Here is a 12,993-nt window from a genome sequence, read left to right on the forward strand (position 1 = left end):
TCCTGCCTGAAGGAAGCGACAGAAGCTTCACTCCATTCAAGAAAACAGAAAGTGACAGATCAGGGAGAACTACCAAGGCGCATTTCACATTAGGTGAAGGATCATTCTCGATGAGAAGGAACCTAACGCACTGCTCATCGACAGAAACGGTCCAGAATTTCGTGTTGCAGATTCCAGGCAACTTAGATTTGAACTCCTCGTAAGATGAAACTTTGTTTCTTTTCTGTTCAAGCTCATTAGACTGAAGTGACTTCCTCATAGCCTCCTGCAAAGCAGCGTTTTCCCTTCTTGCTTTTTTCGTCTCTGGCGATTCACTCCGTCCAGGCGTTGAGGACAAGTATTTTGGGCAGTTTGGAAAAACAGAAGGCGCAGCATCAATCTTCAACTGTAGCCTGTCACGCTTCACCTCTATTATTTTCCCTGTCAGTTCATCTTGGTGTGACAACGTCGTAATGAAGTCGCCTGCGTGGAAGTGCAGTTCACACACCTGCACGAGAAAATGAAGCAAGGCCATTCGCCATGACTCTCCATTGCCTAAAACACTAAGTAAAAAGAGTCTGAATAGTGAACAGCTTTTACATATTTACACAGCTTTTACACAAGCCTTATGCACATCCACAGAACTAAATGTTTCCTGGACAATTCATACATAAGTGTAAGAAGTGATATCATTGCCTACAAAGACAGCATGCCTTTCCGGGAGCGACAGCTCACAACTAAGATAATTACCAGCGCCTATTAAGCAATATTTCAGAGTCTTACCCTCGAATGCTCTGTAGGTGTGAAATCCTTCCGTGGAATGGCTCGCAACCAGGCTTTTCTTCGTACTTCGTCTCTTGGGAAGCAATAAACACGTACTTTGGGACCATTCTGGTAGTTCCCGCGGCACCCGGGAACACAGCACCGGCCCATGTTTCACGAAGTTGCACTCGCTACACGGCAGGCAATCAGTTTCCCATTCGTGCGCTAGCACAGGTACGCACGCCACACAAGAAACGGCCACACGAAACAGACACAGCCGTGCGAGGAGCGAACGGAAATGCACCCAACGCCAGGCTGAAAGACTCAAGCAGCAGCTAGACGCTCACTGCAAGACTGCGTTCGTGTCTGTGCTTGCCCGGGCAAGCGCGAGCACATCGAGGGAGACAACCGAGCGGAGCGGAGCCGCGCTTGGTGAGCAGCCTGACCGGACACTTGGCGTGACGTAGCGCGTGTGGAAAGGAGGGCCTGGAGAGGCCTGAAGAAAGTATTTAGAGGGTGTTGACCCAATGGTGCCTTTCGGCAGCACGGACCCTCAGTCCATCGGCTGCCACCTCCAGGCTTGCAAGGAACGCAGGAAGCTTGCGTCGGTGATCCAAGGGAGGTCCACGGCAGCACGGACCCAACGTCCGACGGCTACCACCTCCACGCTTGAATGACACGAACTCCACTGCGTTGTCTTCCTTTCCACCTCAGTTTTCTGGCACGTAACCTTTCCGCTTCTCGTTCTCGCCACGCTCTTTGTCGCCGTTGCCTCGCACACACCCTTCGCACGCGCACACGCGCAACGCTGGGCTGGCACGCGTAGCGTTCTAAAATCCCCCGACGATTTCGTGTGCACATCACACACTTGTACTGTGCGATGTCAGTGCAGGTTAAAGAACCCCAGGTGGGCGAAATTTTCCGGAGCTCTCCCTCTACGGCGTCCCTCATAGTCGCTTTGGGACGTTAAACCCCAGAAAAGAATTGCCGTTTTTAATCATTTTATTTGCTTTGCACTGTCTTTGGCTGCGCTATCTTTTCTTTGATAAACTTTTTTTTTGCTGTGGATATGGTGGGAGAATATTTTAACGCCAGAGCTTTAGTACCCCCGTGTCGGAAAAAAAACTGTTCAGCGTCTGCGAGCGTTTGAAGCCGGAGCAGCCGGCCGCTCCGGCAATCTAGATGGGCCACCTAGGTCACGTTACCTTGTGGCATCATCGCAACCTGTCCACCGCATTGCGAGCAAACTGACCGCAGTGGCAGCTAAATTAATTATTGGTCGCGAGAGGTTGCTCGGAAAGAGCAGCCTGGATCACAGATCAATAGTCAATAAGTTTATTTTCCAGATTCAACTGGAGGGTTTCCTGGCTAAAAGCTGCCTGGGCAGCTTGACTGGGACAAGGACACCCCTACAAGCAGTACCACACGAGCGGTACAGGACATTTTGCACCAGTCACACATACAGTAGTAGTTTAAATAAACACTCGACACGTATGTACACTGACTCGAATAATGTTAAAAAAAATGAGAAAACTGAAATGGTAATATACATATGTTGAAAAAAAAATACACCAACACTCAAGCAAACGTTCAACAATAAACTAGTGGAGACATAGAATCACATTTGAACAAAATATTTCCGCGGCTCAGCTTTTGTATATCCCGTTGTATGTTGATATGTGTTTAGAACATGGGGCAGATTATAAGACAACATTTAATAATAATAATAATTGATTTTGGGGCGAAAGGAAATGGCGCAGTATCTGTCTCATATATCGTTGGACACCTGAACCGCGCCGTAAGGGAAGGGATAAGAGAGGGAGTGAAAGAAGAAAGGATTAGGTGCCGTAGTGGAGGGCTCCGGAATAATTTCGACCGCCTGGGGATCTTTAACGTGCACTGACATCGCACAGCACACGGGCGCCTTAGCGTTTTTCCTAAGGCGCCCGTGTGCTGTGCGATGTCAGTGCACGTTAAAGATCCCTAGGCGGTCGAAATTATTCCGGAGCCCTCCACTACGGCACCTAATTCTTCCTTTCTTCTTTCACTCCCTCTGTTATCCCTTCCCTTATTTGTAATTTATAATCGGTGCAAAAAACGTGGTATGTTCCTAGTACTTCTTCTATGTATGTTAGCGCGGCGCGTGTCCAAAGTTGCTAGGGTAAAGTAAAAAATGACAATTCATGTCGTGGAAAAATACATTTTTTGCACTAACTTAAAATTTTATAAAAGATCAACGCGGACAATGTAATGTGCTTGGAAGGCGTATTTGGTGGTCGTCATGTTATCAATGTTGGCGATTATTCCAACAATTTTCTTTTTTTTTTTGATACTGTAAGTCCCATCAGGGGCTGTAACAGGAAGGGCTCTGAATGATACAGTTGTAGTGCACATGTTGGTAAGTAAACAATTTGAACAATAACATATGGCAAAAATAGCTACAAAATCGGTTAGAGAACTCAAGTTGAGGTACAAATAATAGGCGGTAAACATGATGACAAGCATACCAAAAAAGCAAGTCAGCTGCAGTTAGTGTTGTATTTTCAATCTAGGCACGAACAAAACGGTAAAAATAAGCAGGGCAGAAAATTGTGGAAAATGAGAATAACTACTGGGAAACAAACAGGTGATCTTTTGCAATACTAGCAGGCCCCGCCGTGGTGGCTCAGTGGTTAGGGCGCTCGACTACTGATCCGGAGCTCCCGGGTTCGAACCCGACAGCGGCGGCTGCGTTTTTATGGAGGAACAACGCCAAGGCGCCCATGTGCTGTGCGATGTCAGTGCACGTTAAAGATCCCCAGGTGGTCGAAATTATTCCGGAACCCTCCACTACGGCGCCTCTCTCTTCCTTTCTTCTTTCACTCCCTCCTTTACCCTTCCCTTACGGCGCGGTTCAGGTGTCCAATGATATATGAGACAGATACTGCGCCATTTCCTTTCCCCCAAAACCAATTATTATTATTATTATTATTATTATTATTATTATTATTATTATTATTATTACTAGCAGCTAGACGCAAAGGCAACAGCTGCCATCACAGGGGCAGTGCATGTTACGTCGTCTAACTGCTGCACCATTGCGCCAGCGGTGGTACGAGGACTACCAGCGATCTAAGAATGTAAATTAGAGAATGGCGAGTTCCTCATATGTTTGATCTATTAACTCTATCGCGTCATGCGTGCTCCTTTTAGTTTGTTTTTCACTTTTGTATCGCGGAAGGCTTCCTTGTGTGCCCACCGATGGCATCGGTGCTGTGACAGAGTGGGCTCGCACCGTGTTTTTCAACCTTCGGGAGGTTAGCTGGAAATATAAATTTTGCTGCTGTTGCAAGCTTCTCTTTTGTATCTTAAAACTCGAATTAGCAGTATGTTACTTATTTGAGAAGTCTCCTGTGTTGTGGTGCCCTTTAAGTACCATGCACCGTTAAGAGAAAACCGAATCGCGTCATATCCAGTCAAGAAAACGCAACAGAAAAGTTTTCGTCGTTACAAAAGATTTTCTGTAATGTTTTTGACCAATAACCTGTAGTAATAGCAGATATATTTGTTTTAACAGATTTCTGTGTAATTACTACAGAAAAGTACTGCAGACTACAGAAAAACACCACAGCAGAACTGTGCTACTACACAAAAATACTGCAAGACAACAGAAAAATCTGTCTTCACGACATAACTACAAAACCATTTGTCGTATTTTTATACAGTAATCTATTGTTCTTCATGGTCGCATATGCAGATGCAAGCGCGAACGGTCGACTCACGAGTGTATCATCCAAAGGGCAAGGTGAAGAGGGCGCAGTGACGGGTCGCGAGCATCGGGTCCGGCTTTACAAGAGTCTGAAAGCGCGCAGGATCGATAGACGGGGAAACATCTTTGTAGCACCTGAGAATGATGCGCTTACATGTGAATTACATTTACTGCACTACCGACATGTGGTTGTCTAGTATTTACAAGGATCGTTTATTTGTTGCAGGTCCCGTTACGTCGGCGGCTCGTACACTAGAAACAATCGCGCACACGGACTATATATAATGGCCAGCAAAGTGAACACATCAAGTGACAACTACCACAATGCAAAAGGACGAGTGTACAGCGTCTTCCATCAGTACGGCTTCATCGATGTCGCCATACCTTCAGTCAATGGCCGAGTCTACTTCAACCAGCGGTCGTTCGAAGATAACCGGCACACCGATCTGTTCGCTTCGGGCCTCAAGGCCGGCGACCGCGTCGTTCTGGACTTTTCCCAAAGACCCGGCACCCCCCTGTACCACGCATACAGAGTCTGCCGCCCAGGATACGTCCCGCAGCGCTCCGCCGAGCAGCTTCCTCCGCGCTTCGACGATGAAGAGGGCGTCATATGCGTGCTAAAGGATTCGCACGCTTTCGTGAGGCTACCCAGGTTCCGAGGTGTGACCGCGAGCTTCCAGAAGAGCGACTTCGAAACCTACGCGGGACGGCGAGTCGTGAGCTTGTGCGATGTCTTAGAGAACGGCCTCAAGCTCCGCTTCGACGCCGAGCGAAACCCGGATGAGCGTTCTAAAACCAAGTGGCTCGTCGAGAGACTGCGCTTCGTCGACGGGGTTCCACCGGCGGCTGAAACCCCCGCCGTCCGTGCCTGCAGTTCTGAACACAACGGCGAGGCGGCGGCAGCACCGAAGCTCATCGGGCAATGTGGTACCGTGGAGAAGGTCTCTGCTGACCACGCTGTTGTCAAGCATCATTCGGGCACCGCTTACCTCCACGCGAGCGTCGTCGAGGAGTGCGTGGGAGTCGAAGACGTGCGGAAGGTGCTGGAGGAAGGCAGCGAGGTTCGCTTCGACGCCGACGCCAACGGGCGCCAGTACGGCCGCGGCAGGTGGCGCATTACGAGGGTGGAAATTTTGAGCTGGAGCTCGGACACAAGCCAGCCAGAGCCGTTACCAGTGGCAGCCGAACAAGCACCCGCAAGGCGACTGTGTACTTCGGGCCGAGTCGCGGGCACGGCGGGTGACGCTGATCTCCACGAGTTGCAGCTGCAACCGCGGCTGCTCGTCAGTGGCGACAAGAAGGATCTCGGTGACGATGAAGAGATCGAAGATGACGTCACGGGTACGTGCGTAGCACAAAACGTTTTCGACAACGAGCGTGTACAGGTACCGTCCCTTGCGAGTCACGAAGAATTTCCCTCTTTGCCCTCGCTCACAACAAAGAACGAACCGTCTGTGTCCATCTACCAGGACGTTTCAGCTGTCGTGGCGAGCGTCACGCCGAGTTCCGCGTCTTGCTTCGTCGACCAGCCGGACAGGTCCAGGACGGTGAAGTTTGCCGCTCGGTGCTTCTACAGGAACGGCGTGCCAGTTTCGGGCAACCTCGGGCGGTCGCTCGGGGGCGGGGACTTGGTAACACTAGACTTCATGGTGGGAACCACGAGTGATGGCGGCGAGGTCTTGCACTGCGACCTCGCCTGGCAGGGCAAGAAGCCCCGCGACGCGCCTCGGATGAGCCCGGAAGAGATGCTGGCGAGGCTGGGCGTCGGCGAGGCGGAGGACGAGGACTCTACCGGCCCTGACGACCAGTTTCTGCACGAAGTGTGAGTCACGTGCTCTATGTGGTGCATGAAGCCAAACATTTGACTCATTCCGAAATGCGTTCTAAGCACGCAAGTGCGACTAACGTTTGTCAAGTGCGAGTACAGACTTTTTCAAAAGTTTAGAGGCCACGGAAGTTGCTTCTAAGCCTTGCAGTGGGGCTCTTGTAGCATCAGTGGAAGTCCTAACCTTTGGAGGAGGGAGGACCAGAGTTCCTTCTACCTTAGTAAGTTTGGGACACTGGGGATGCATAGCGAAGCGCACGGCGCGGCCAAGAGTCGTACCGGCCTGGGCTCTAAACTTCTGACAGAGGCTGTAGATGTTACTTCCATGCACGTTACTGCATCACGCTCACCTTCTCCCCTCCAATCCTCTTAAACCTACGCCGCCAGGTTCAAGAGTAGGGCACGCGGGGGGAACACAGAGATATCGGCACTCTAAAGAAATCGAACTTCTCTGTGACAAAGGCCGTAGCAGTGTTTTCGCACTAAGTGAGAATAAACACACATTATATTTCCGACAGACATTGCACGTAAAGTGAAGGATCACAACAGTGTAATTTTGAAGGCACTGCACGCGACGCGCGCAGGCCGTGGTGTCGGTTAGCAACGGTGGTTTGGTGTTCCCTGTTACTAGCTTTAGCTGGTATGCAATAAACAGGGTGTCTCACCTAACATGAGTCTTGGCTTTTAAAAAAATACTTTACACTGCAGCTGCGTGAATCCAAACACTTATTGTTTGCTGTCATGAGGTGCTCAGAGTATGTTAATCTGCTCATTTGGTTAACTAATATGAATTATGTGGTTTATTTGCTATTCACTTTCCAGCCAAGTGCTTTTCGTTAAGTTAGGGGGGGGGGGGTTCTGAAACAAATGAGCCAGCTTTTCTGGCAACGTAGTCATGAGCAGTATGAGGAGTAACAATAATAATAATTGGTTTTTGGGAAAGGAAATGGCGCAGTATCTGTCTCATATATCGTTGTACACCTGAACCGCGCCGTAAGGGAAGGGATGAAGTAGGGAGTGAAAGAAGAAAGGAAGAAAGAGGTGCCGTAGTGGAGGGCTCCGGAATAATTTCGACCACCTGGGGATCTTTAACGTGCACTGACATCGCACAGCACACGGGCGCCTTAGCTTTCGTGTGCTGGTTTAGATATTTCCTACACTCTAAACACGAATACACTTATATGAGAGTAATAAGGGAGTAAGCTGTCCTCTGGAGAAAAGGGAGAGCGCTTGAGGACAGCTTACTCTCTGTTTAGGCCTTTCTGTTTAGAGTGTAATTGGTTTATGGGGGTTTAACGTCCCAAAACTACTCAAATAAGGGACGCCGTAGTGGAGGGCTCCGGAGAATTTCAACCATCTCGTGTTCTTTAACGTGCACTGACATCGCACAGTATACGGGTCTGTAGCTTTTCACCTTCATCGAAATGCGACCCCGTGACCGGGATGAACCTGCGTCTTTCGGGTCAGCAGCCGAGCACCATAACCACTGAGCCAACCCGGCGGCTATTCATTGATTACACCATAATTATATCTGACAGTTTTTGTTTTACGTAACTAGATATCTTATTCACCTCTAATATCCACAAGCTATTCTCAAAATTAGCGGAGAAATAACCTACAAATTCGTCATTTTGTGCAAAGAAGTTGTTCCCTGTCACATTGCTCACGACTATACTATCGTGAGGAAAATCAAAGATGTGCATTGCACATCGTCTTCTTCAGCAACTAACACCAACCAATATCGTCGCCACACGTGTCGGCGACCCAGCAAAGCAAAAAAATTGGTGGTGGTTTCGCTCTGGTTAAACCTAGAGTGACGCGATAGCTACAGCTGGCCGAGTGGAACTTGCTCAGCAGCTGCTCCGCATCACGTGACCAGTCACGCGAACCACGTGACTAACCACGTGACGGCGTGGCAGCGCAGCCACAAGGTGGCGGCGCCGCCACGCTGAAGGCTCGAAATGCTACCGTAATGTATCTATCGTTACAAAAGAATGAGCCTACAGAGCCCGAGACAACCAAAAAGCTGCGCTCAAATTTCGCTTTAGGGAGAGCCGTAATCATCCTTAGAATTTTTTTGGCCTCTTCTTCCAGTGGTTATGGCTTTCGGCAGCTAGCCCGAAAGACTCGGGTCCGATCCCGGCCGCGGTGGTCGAATTTCGATGGAGGCGGAGTTCTAGAGGTCCGTGTAATGTGCGATGTCAATGCACGTTAAAGAACCCCAGGAGGTCGAAATTTCCGGAGCCCTTCACTACGGCGTCCATCATAGCTTGAGTCACTTTGGGGCGTTAAATCCCCATAAATCAAATCTTTCTTATAAAGCTGCTTTGAGTGGAAGTAGCGTATTTGTCGTTAAAATTTGGAGTAATCTATTGTTACAGGTCGACTTCACTTTGTCCTTTGTGTCCCCTGCAGTGCCTATCCCTTCTCCTACTCTGATCACGTTCTATGGCTCGGACTCCAGAGCCCTTTCCTGATTCGCTTAGCTTATGCTTGGCTAACTTTTTTTTTTTCACCGGGACATATAAGGAAATTTTACCGCCTCATAGAGGCTCCGACTAATCCCTGTATGCGTTTCAGAAGTAGGCATCTGTTTCAGATCAGGTTAAGCAAGTTCTCGAATGCAGCATCCGGAGCCGCGCTGGTCCTTGTTCGCGGGTCGCTTCTTCGCTGCTGACTGTGCGAATTCATTTATGCGGCAGGATTGATGATGACGATCTGGATGCGCTGCTGGGAGAATCGCCATCCGCTGCCGACTCCGACGAAGTGGACGCGGCGCCCACCCGTCGCTGGCGCAACAGAAGCGACTCTCAAGGAAGCGTCCTCCGTACCCCGGAGCCTCCGAAGAACGGCGCGCGAGGTGAGGACCTTCGCCGTTCGCTATCGTTTTAGTGTAATGTGCGCCATGCGTGCGAAGCATAGGGGAGGAGGGGGGCACAACAATTACCAACGAAGCACAGTGAACCGTGCGGTCACTGTGTGGCATGCACTAACCTGGACTACATTCTGAGACTGTGCCCCCGTCCACTTAAGACGCTAGAAACAGGCGTGCAAAAAGTAAAGGACACAGTTGAGCCACAAGTAAAGGGATCACGGTTCTTGGTTTTTTTTTTTTTTTGGTAGAGTGAAGCTCGTTTTGTGTTTAGTGAGTTCATGCCCGAGAATACTGCCGCTGTGGCCGAATGAAGAAAGAAAAAGTGCACGTGATTGTCGACCGGCACTAGCGGCACCGCTGTCACTGGCACGTACAGAAGGAAGAGCTGAAAGATGTGAAAGAGGATATAAGAAGAAACCTCCAAATAATCTCTTGACTTATTACCCAAAGCATACCCATTAGCTTGGCACCAGTTTATCCTCTTCTCTTGGCCCTCCTCACTGAACCCCGGCCAATCCCCCGTCGTGGGTATATGCCACGTCCCTGAGGCAACAACAACGACCAAAAGACGACCAGGGCCGCGTCAAAACCGATGCCTCTGACCTCCCTTGGACACGTCAGCGGTAACATGGGTGGCCGTGAGCGCACCGTCTCCCCGATGCATTGTTTCCTTCCTTAATGCTCCAGCCAGACTGGCGTTTAATTGACGTTGCTTTCTTGATGTGTACCAGTACCAGAAGTGACAGTACTTTAGCATAAATTTTCGACGTGTGCTTCAGAGGTTAGCAGTCATCATCCGTGGCTAACTGATACCACTTTTGCTTTGCTTATTATTACCTGGCCCCCTGTCGCTCCACTCCACCACAACTACTTCTGCCTCCTAACCTCCGCTTCAACAACGCGCCAGTGCAACTACGTCGCGCCAGTGTAATCCGTTTAGGTTTTATTTATAGCGGCATATAATGTAGTTATTGCGGAAAAATAATGGACTGCCCACGTAATAGAGTATTCACACTATCGCGTGCAGTGTACGGGAGGGAGGGGGCAGTGCGGAATAGTAGTGATACAGGGTTTGACAGTAACGATTCAGTAAACGAGTGGTGACAGGTGCACTGCTTTGACGGGGAAACACATGGCATGACACTTTTTCTTTCTTTCTGTTGCAGCGACAGCCCACGAGGAGGCGCTGCGATACCTACTCACGGTATGCTCGAGTGTTCGTTTTCAGGAAGCCGTGTACCCTACGAGAACACTGTCTTTCGGGAGCTGAGCCCGACACTGCGCATGCGCTGGAGACTATAAGGAGCATTACGCACGTGCATTTGCGCCGCACTATTTCAACTGGAATTTTTTTTTATTTAGAAAAGACAGAAAGTGCGCGCTGTCGCACATTTCTGTCAGCACATAGTTCCACACTGTTGGATGAAGGACGACTAATAATAATAATTGGTTTTTGGGGAAAGGAAATGGCGCAGTATCTGTCTCATATATCTTTGGACACCTGAACCGCGCCGTAAGGTAAGGGTAAAGAAGGGAGTGAAAGAATAAAGGAAGAGAGAGGTGCCGTAGTGGAGGGCTCCGGAATAATTTCGACCACCTGGGGATCTTTAACGTGCACTGACATCGCACAGCACACGGGCGCCTTAGCGTTTTTCCTCCATAAAAACGCAGCCGCCGCGGTCGGGTTCGAACCCGGGAACTCCGGATCAGTAGTCGAGCGCCCTAACCACTGAGCCACCGCGGCGGGGCTGAAGGACGACTCTGGATAATGAGTTCTGGATAATGAGCCTTCCCGGAGATGTAAAGCCGTAACAGGTCACGAATCCGGTGCCTGTGCGATGCCCGGCACGAGCGCGGAGCTGCTGTGAATGTCCACAAGTCCAGTCTAAACTAAGCGGGCTCACCCTTGCAAAATATTTCAAAAGAGAGTTCATAAACGGTGCGAGAGAGAGAGAAATAATAATAATTGGTTTTTGGGGAATGGAAATGGCGCAGTATATGTCTCATATATCGTTGGACACCTGAACCACGCCGTAAGGGAAGGGATAAAGGAGGGAGTGAAAGAAATAGGTGTCGTAGTGGAGGGCTCCAGAATAATTTCGACCACCTGGGGATCTTTAACGTGCACTGACATCACACAGCACACGGGCGCCTTAGCGTTTTTCCTCCATAAAAACGCAGCCGCCGCGGTCGGGTTCGAACCCGGGAACTCCGAACCCGACCGCGGCGGCTGCGTTTTTATGGAGGAAAGACGCTCTTTAATTTGCACCCGTCAAAAATGACGGGGGAGAAGGGTTTAGCCTAAACCCCCATTCATTCCCCTAACCGTTGATGTTTACAAATGAGCGCACCGGTGGTCAGTGCCGTGCGCTCTAAACACAAATACGCCTAAATGGGAGTAAAAAGAGAGTAAGCTGTCCTCTATCACATTCCCCTCTATAAAGGGGAATGCGACAGAGGACAGTTTTATTCCCTTTCTACTCCTTTCTGTTTAGAGTGGCATACGGGGTGGGGCAGTGGGGAGCGTGCGACATATGCATCCCATGTCAGCCACCGCTGAGGGAGCCGGGCCTGCGTGTTCCCGAGTTTCGATAAATAGCGTGCCGCTCTTGAAACCGTCCCGAGGAACACCATGCTTGCTGGGAACTGATGTTATGGTCGTAAATTCGCATGGAAAGTTCAGCCCCTGGTAGCTCCGGTTCCAAATTACTGCTCAAGCACGGCGCCCTTTAAGTACGGGCCGGAATATAAAAGTTCTCGTGCTTTGAGGTTTTGGTGCTCATTGGAAGAAAGGAAAACTGACCGAAATTATTGCGGAACCCTAGAGCAAGGCGTGTCTCGCAGCAGCTAGCTCTGTCCGTTTGCTATAGTCGGATACAACTCAAGAACGCAGGGGCTTTTTCCCCGTCAAAGGACCCCCTTCCAGCCAGTGGCGTCGGCCGATTCTCATGACCCTGCTAGTGTGACAATGGAGACGGGCCTATCCCGGACCATAGAGGGAAGCGATTATCCCCTTTCATCCACCGCCCCCTTTGTCACACTAGCCGGGTCATGAGAATCGGCCGACGCCATTGGCTGGAAGGGGGTACTTTGACGGGGAAAAGCAGCTGCGTTCTTGAATTGTACCGAACTATAGTACATGTCCGTGAACTAGTATTTGTCCGTTTGTTATTATCGTGAACTTGTGCTGGCTACATCCTAATTAAGTACCTATCCCGTATAGCGTAATGTGATGGTGGTGTAATTTTCTGTAGGTGTCTCGAGACGCTGTTGGAAAACGGGGATACAGAAATAGAGAAAGGCTGGACACACGTCAGAAGCTGTTCCTGTTGGGGTCCTCAAATTTCGCGTCAACTCGATTCATCTTGCCCGAAAGCTGTTTATGCGAAATCGAGATGCAGAGCAGGTAGCCTGTAAAATGAGATTGCGACCTTGTACTATATTACAACTAGGTGCGCCGCCGCAGACCACTGTTTTACAGTTATGGAACTCTATCCTCGATTCTATTGAATACACATGTCAACGAAAGCAGCAGGTTTTTGTGGAGCGTTCCCACCGGCGCGCTGAAGAAACTCGTTCTACGTTAATGGAGGCTTCGTTCAGTGTACGTTCAGTCGCAGTCAGAGAAATGTCGACCACGCTTCGGCGTACCATCTCTTCACTCGCGTTGCTTAAACAAAAGAAAAAAAAGATTTGCTGCCTCGGTGGCTCAGTGTTTAAGGCACTGAGCCGGAGTACCCGCGTTCGAACCCGACCGCGGCGGCCGCGTTTCGATGGAGGCGAAACGCAAAAGGGGCCCGTGTG

General features: G+C 49.8%; 1 protein-coding gene across 3 annotated transcripts in view; it reads left to right on the forward strand.

The window, feature by feature from the left end:
• Window positions 1-12,993, forward strand: part of LOC144106894 (uncharacterized) — a 43,103-nt gene that overhangs the window by 29,198 nt on the left and 912 nt on the right. For all 3 annotated transcript variants that reach the window (XM_077639843.1, XM_077639841.1, XM_077639842.1), the window contains exons 2-4: window positions 4,716-6,311; window positions 9,017-9,174; window positions 10,356-10,393. In XM_077639843.1, the coding sequence (XP_077495969.1) occupies window positions 4,774-6,311; window positions 9,017-9,174; window positions 10,356-10,393 (1,734 nt within the window). In that variant the 5' untranslated portion in view covers window positions 4,716-4,773. The remainder of the gene's footprint in view (window positions 1-4,715; window positions 6,312-9,016; window positions 9,175-10,355; window positions 10,394-12,993) is intronic.

Source organism: Amblyomma americanum, chromosome 10 (assembly GCF_052857255.1).
Source record: "Amblyomma americanum isolate KBUSLIRL-KWMA chromosome 10, ASM5285725v1, whole genome shotgun sequence".
Taxonomy (NCBI): domain Eukaryota; kingdom Metazoa; phylum Arthropoda; class Arachnida; order Ixodida; family Ixodidae; genus Amblyomma; species Amblyomma americanum.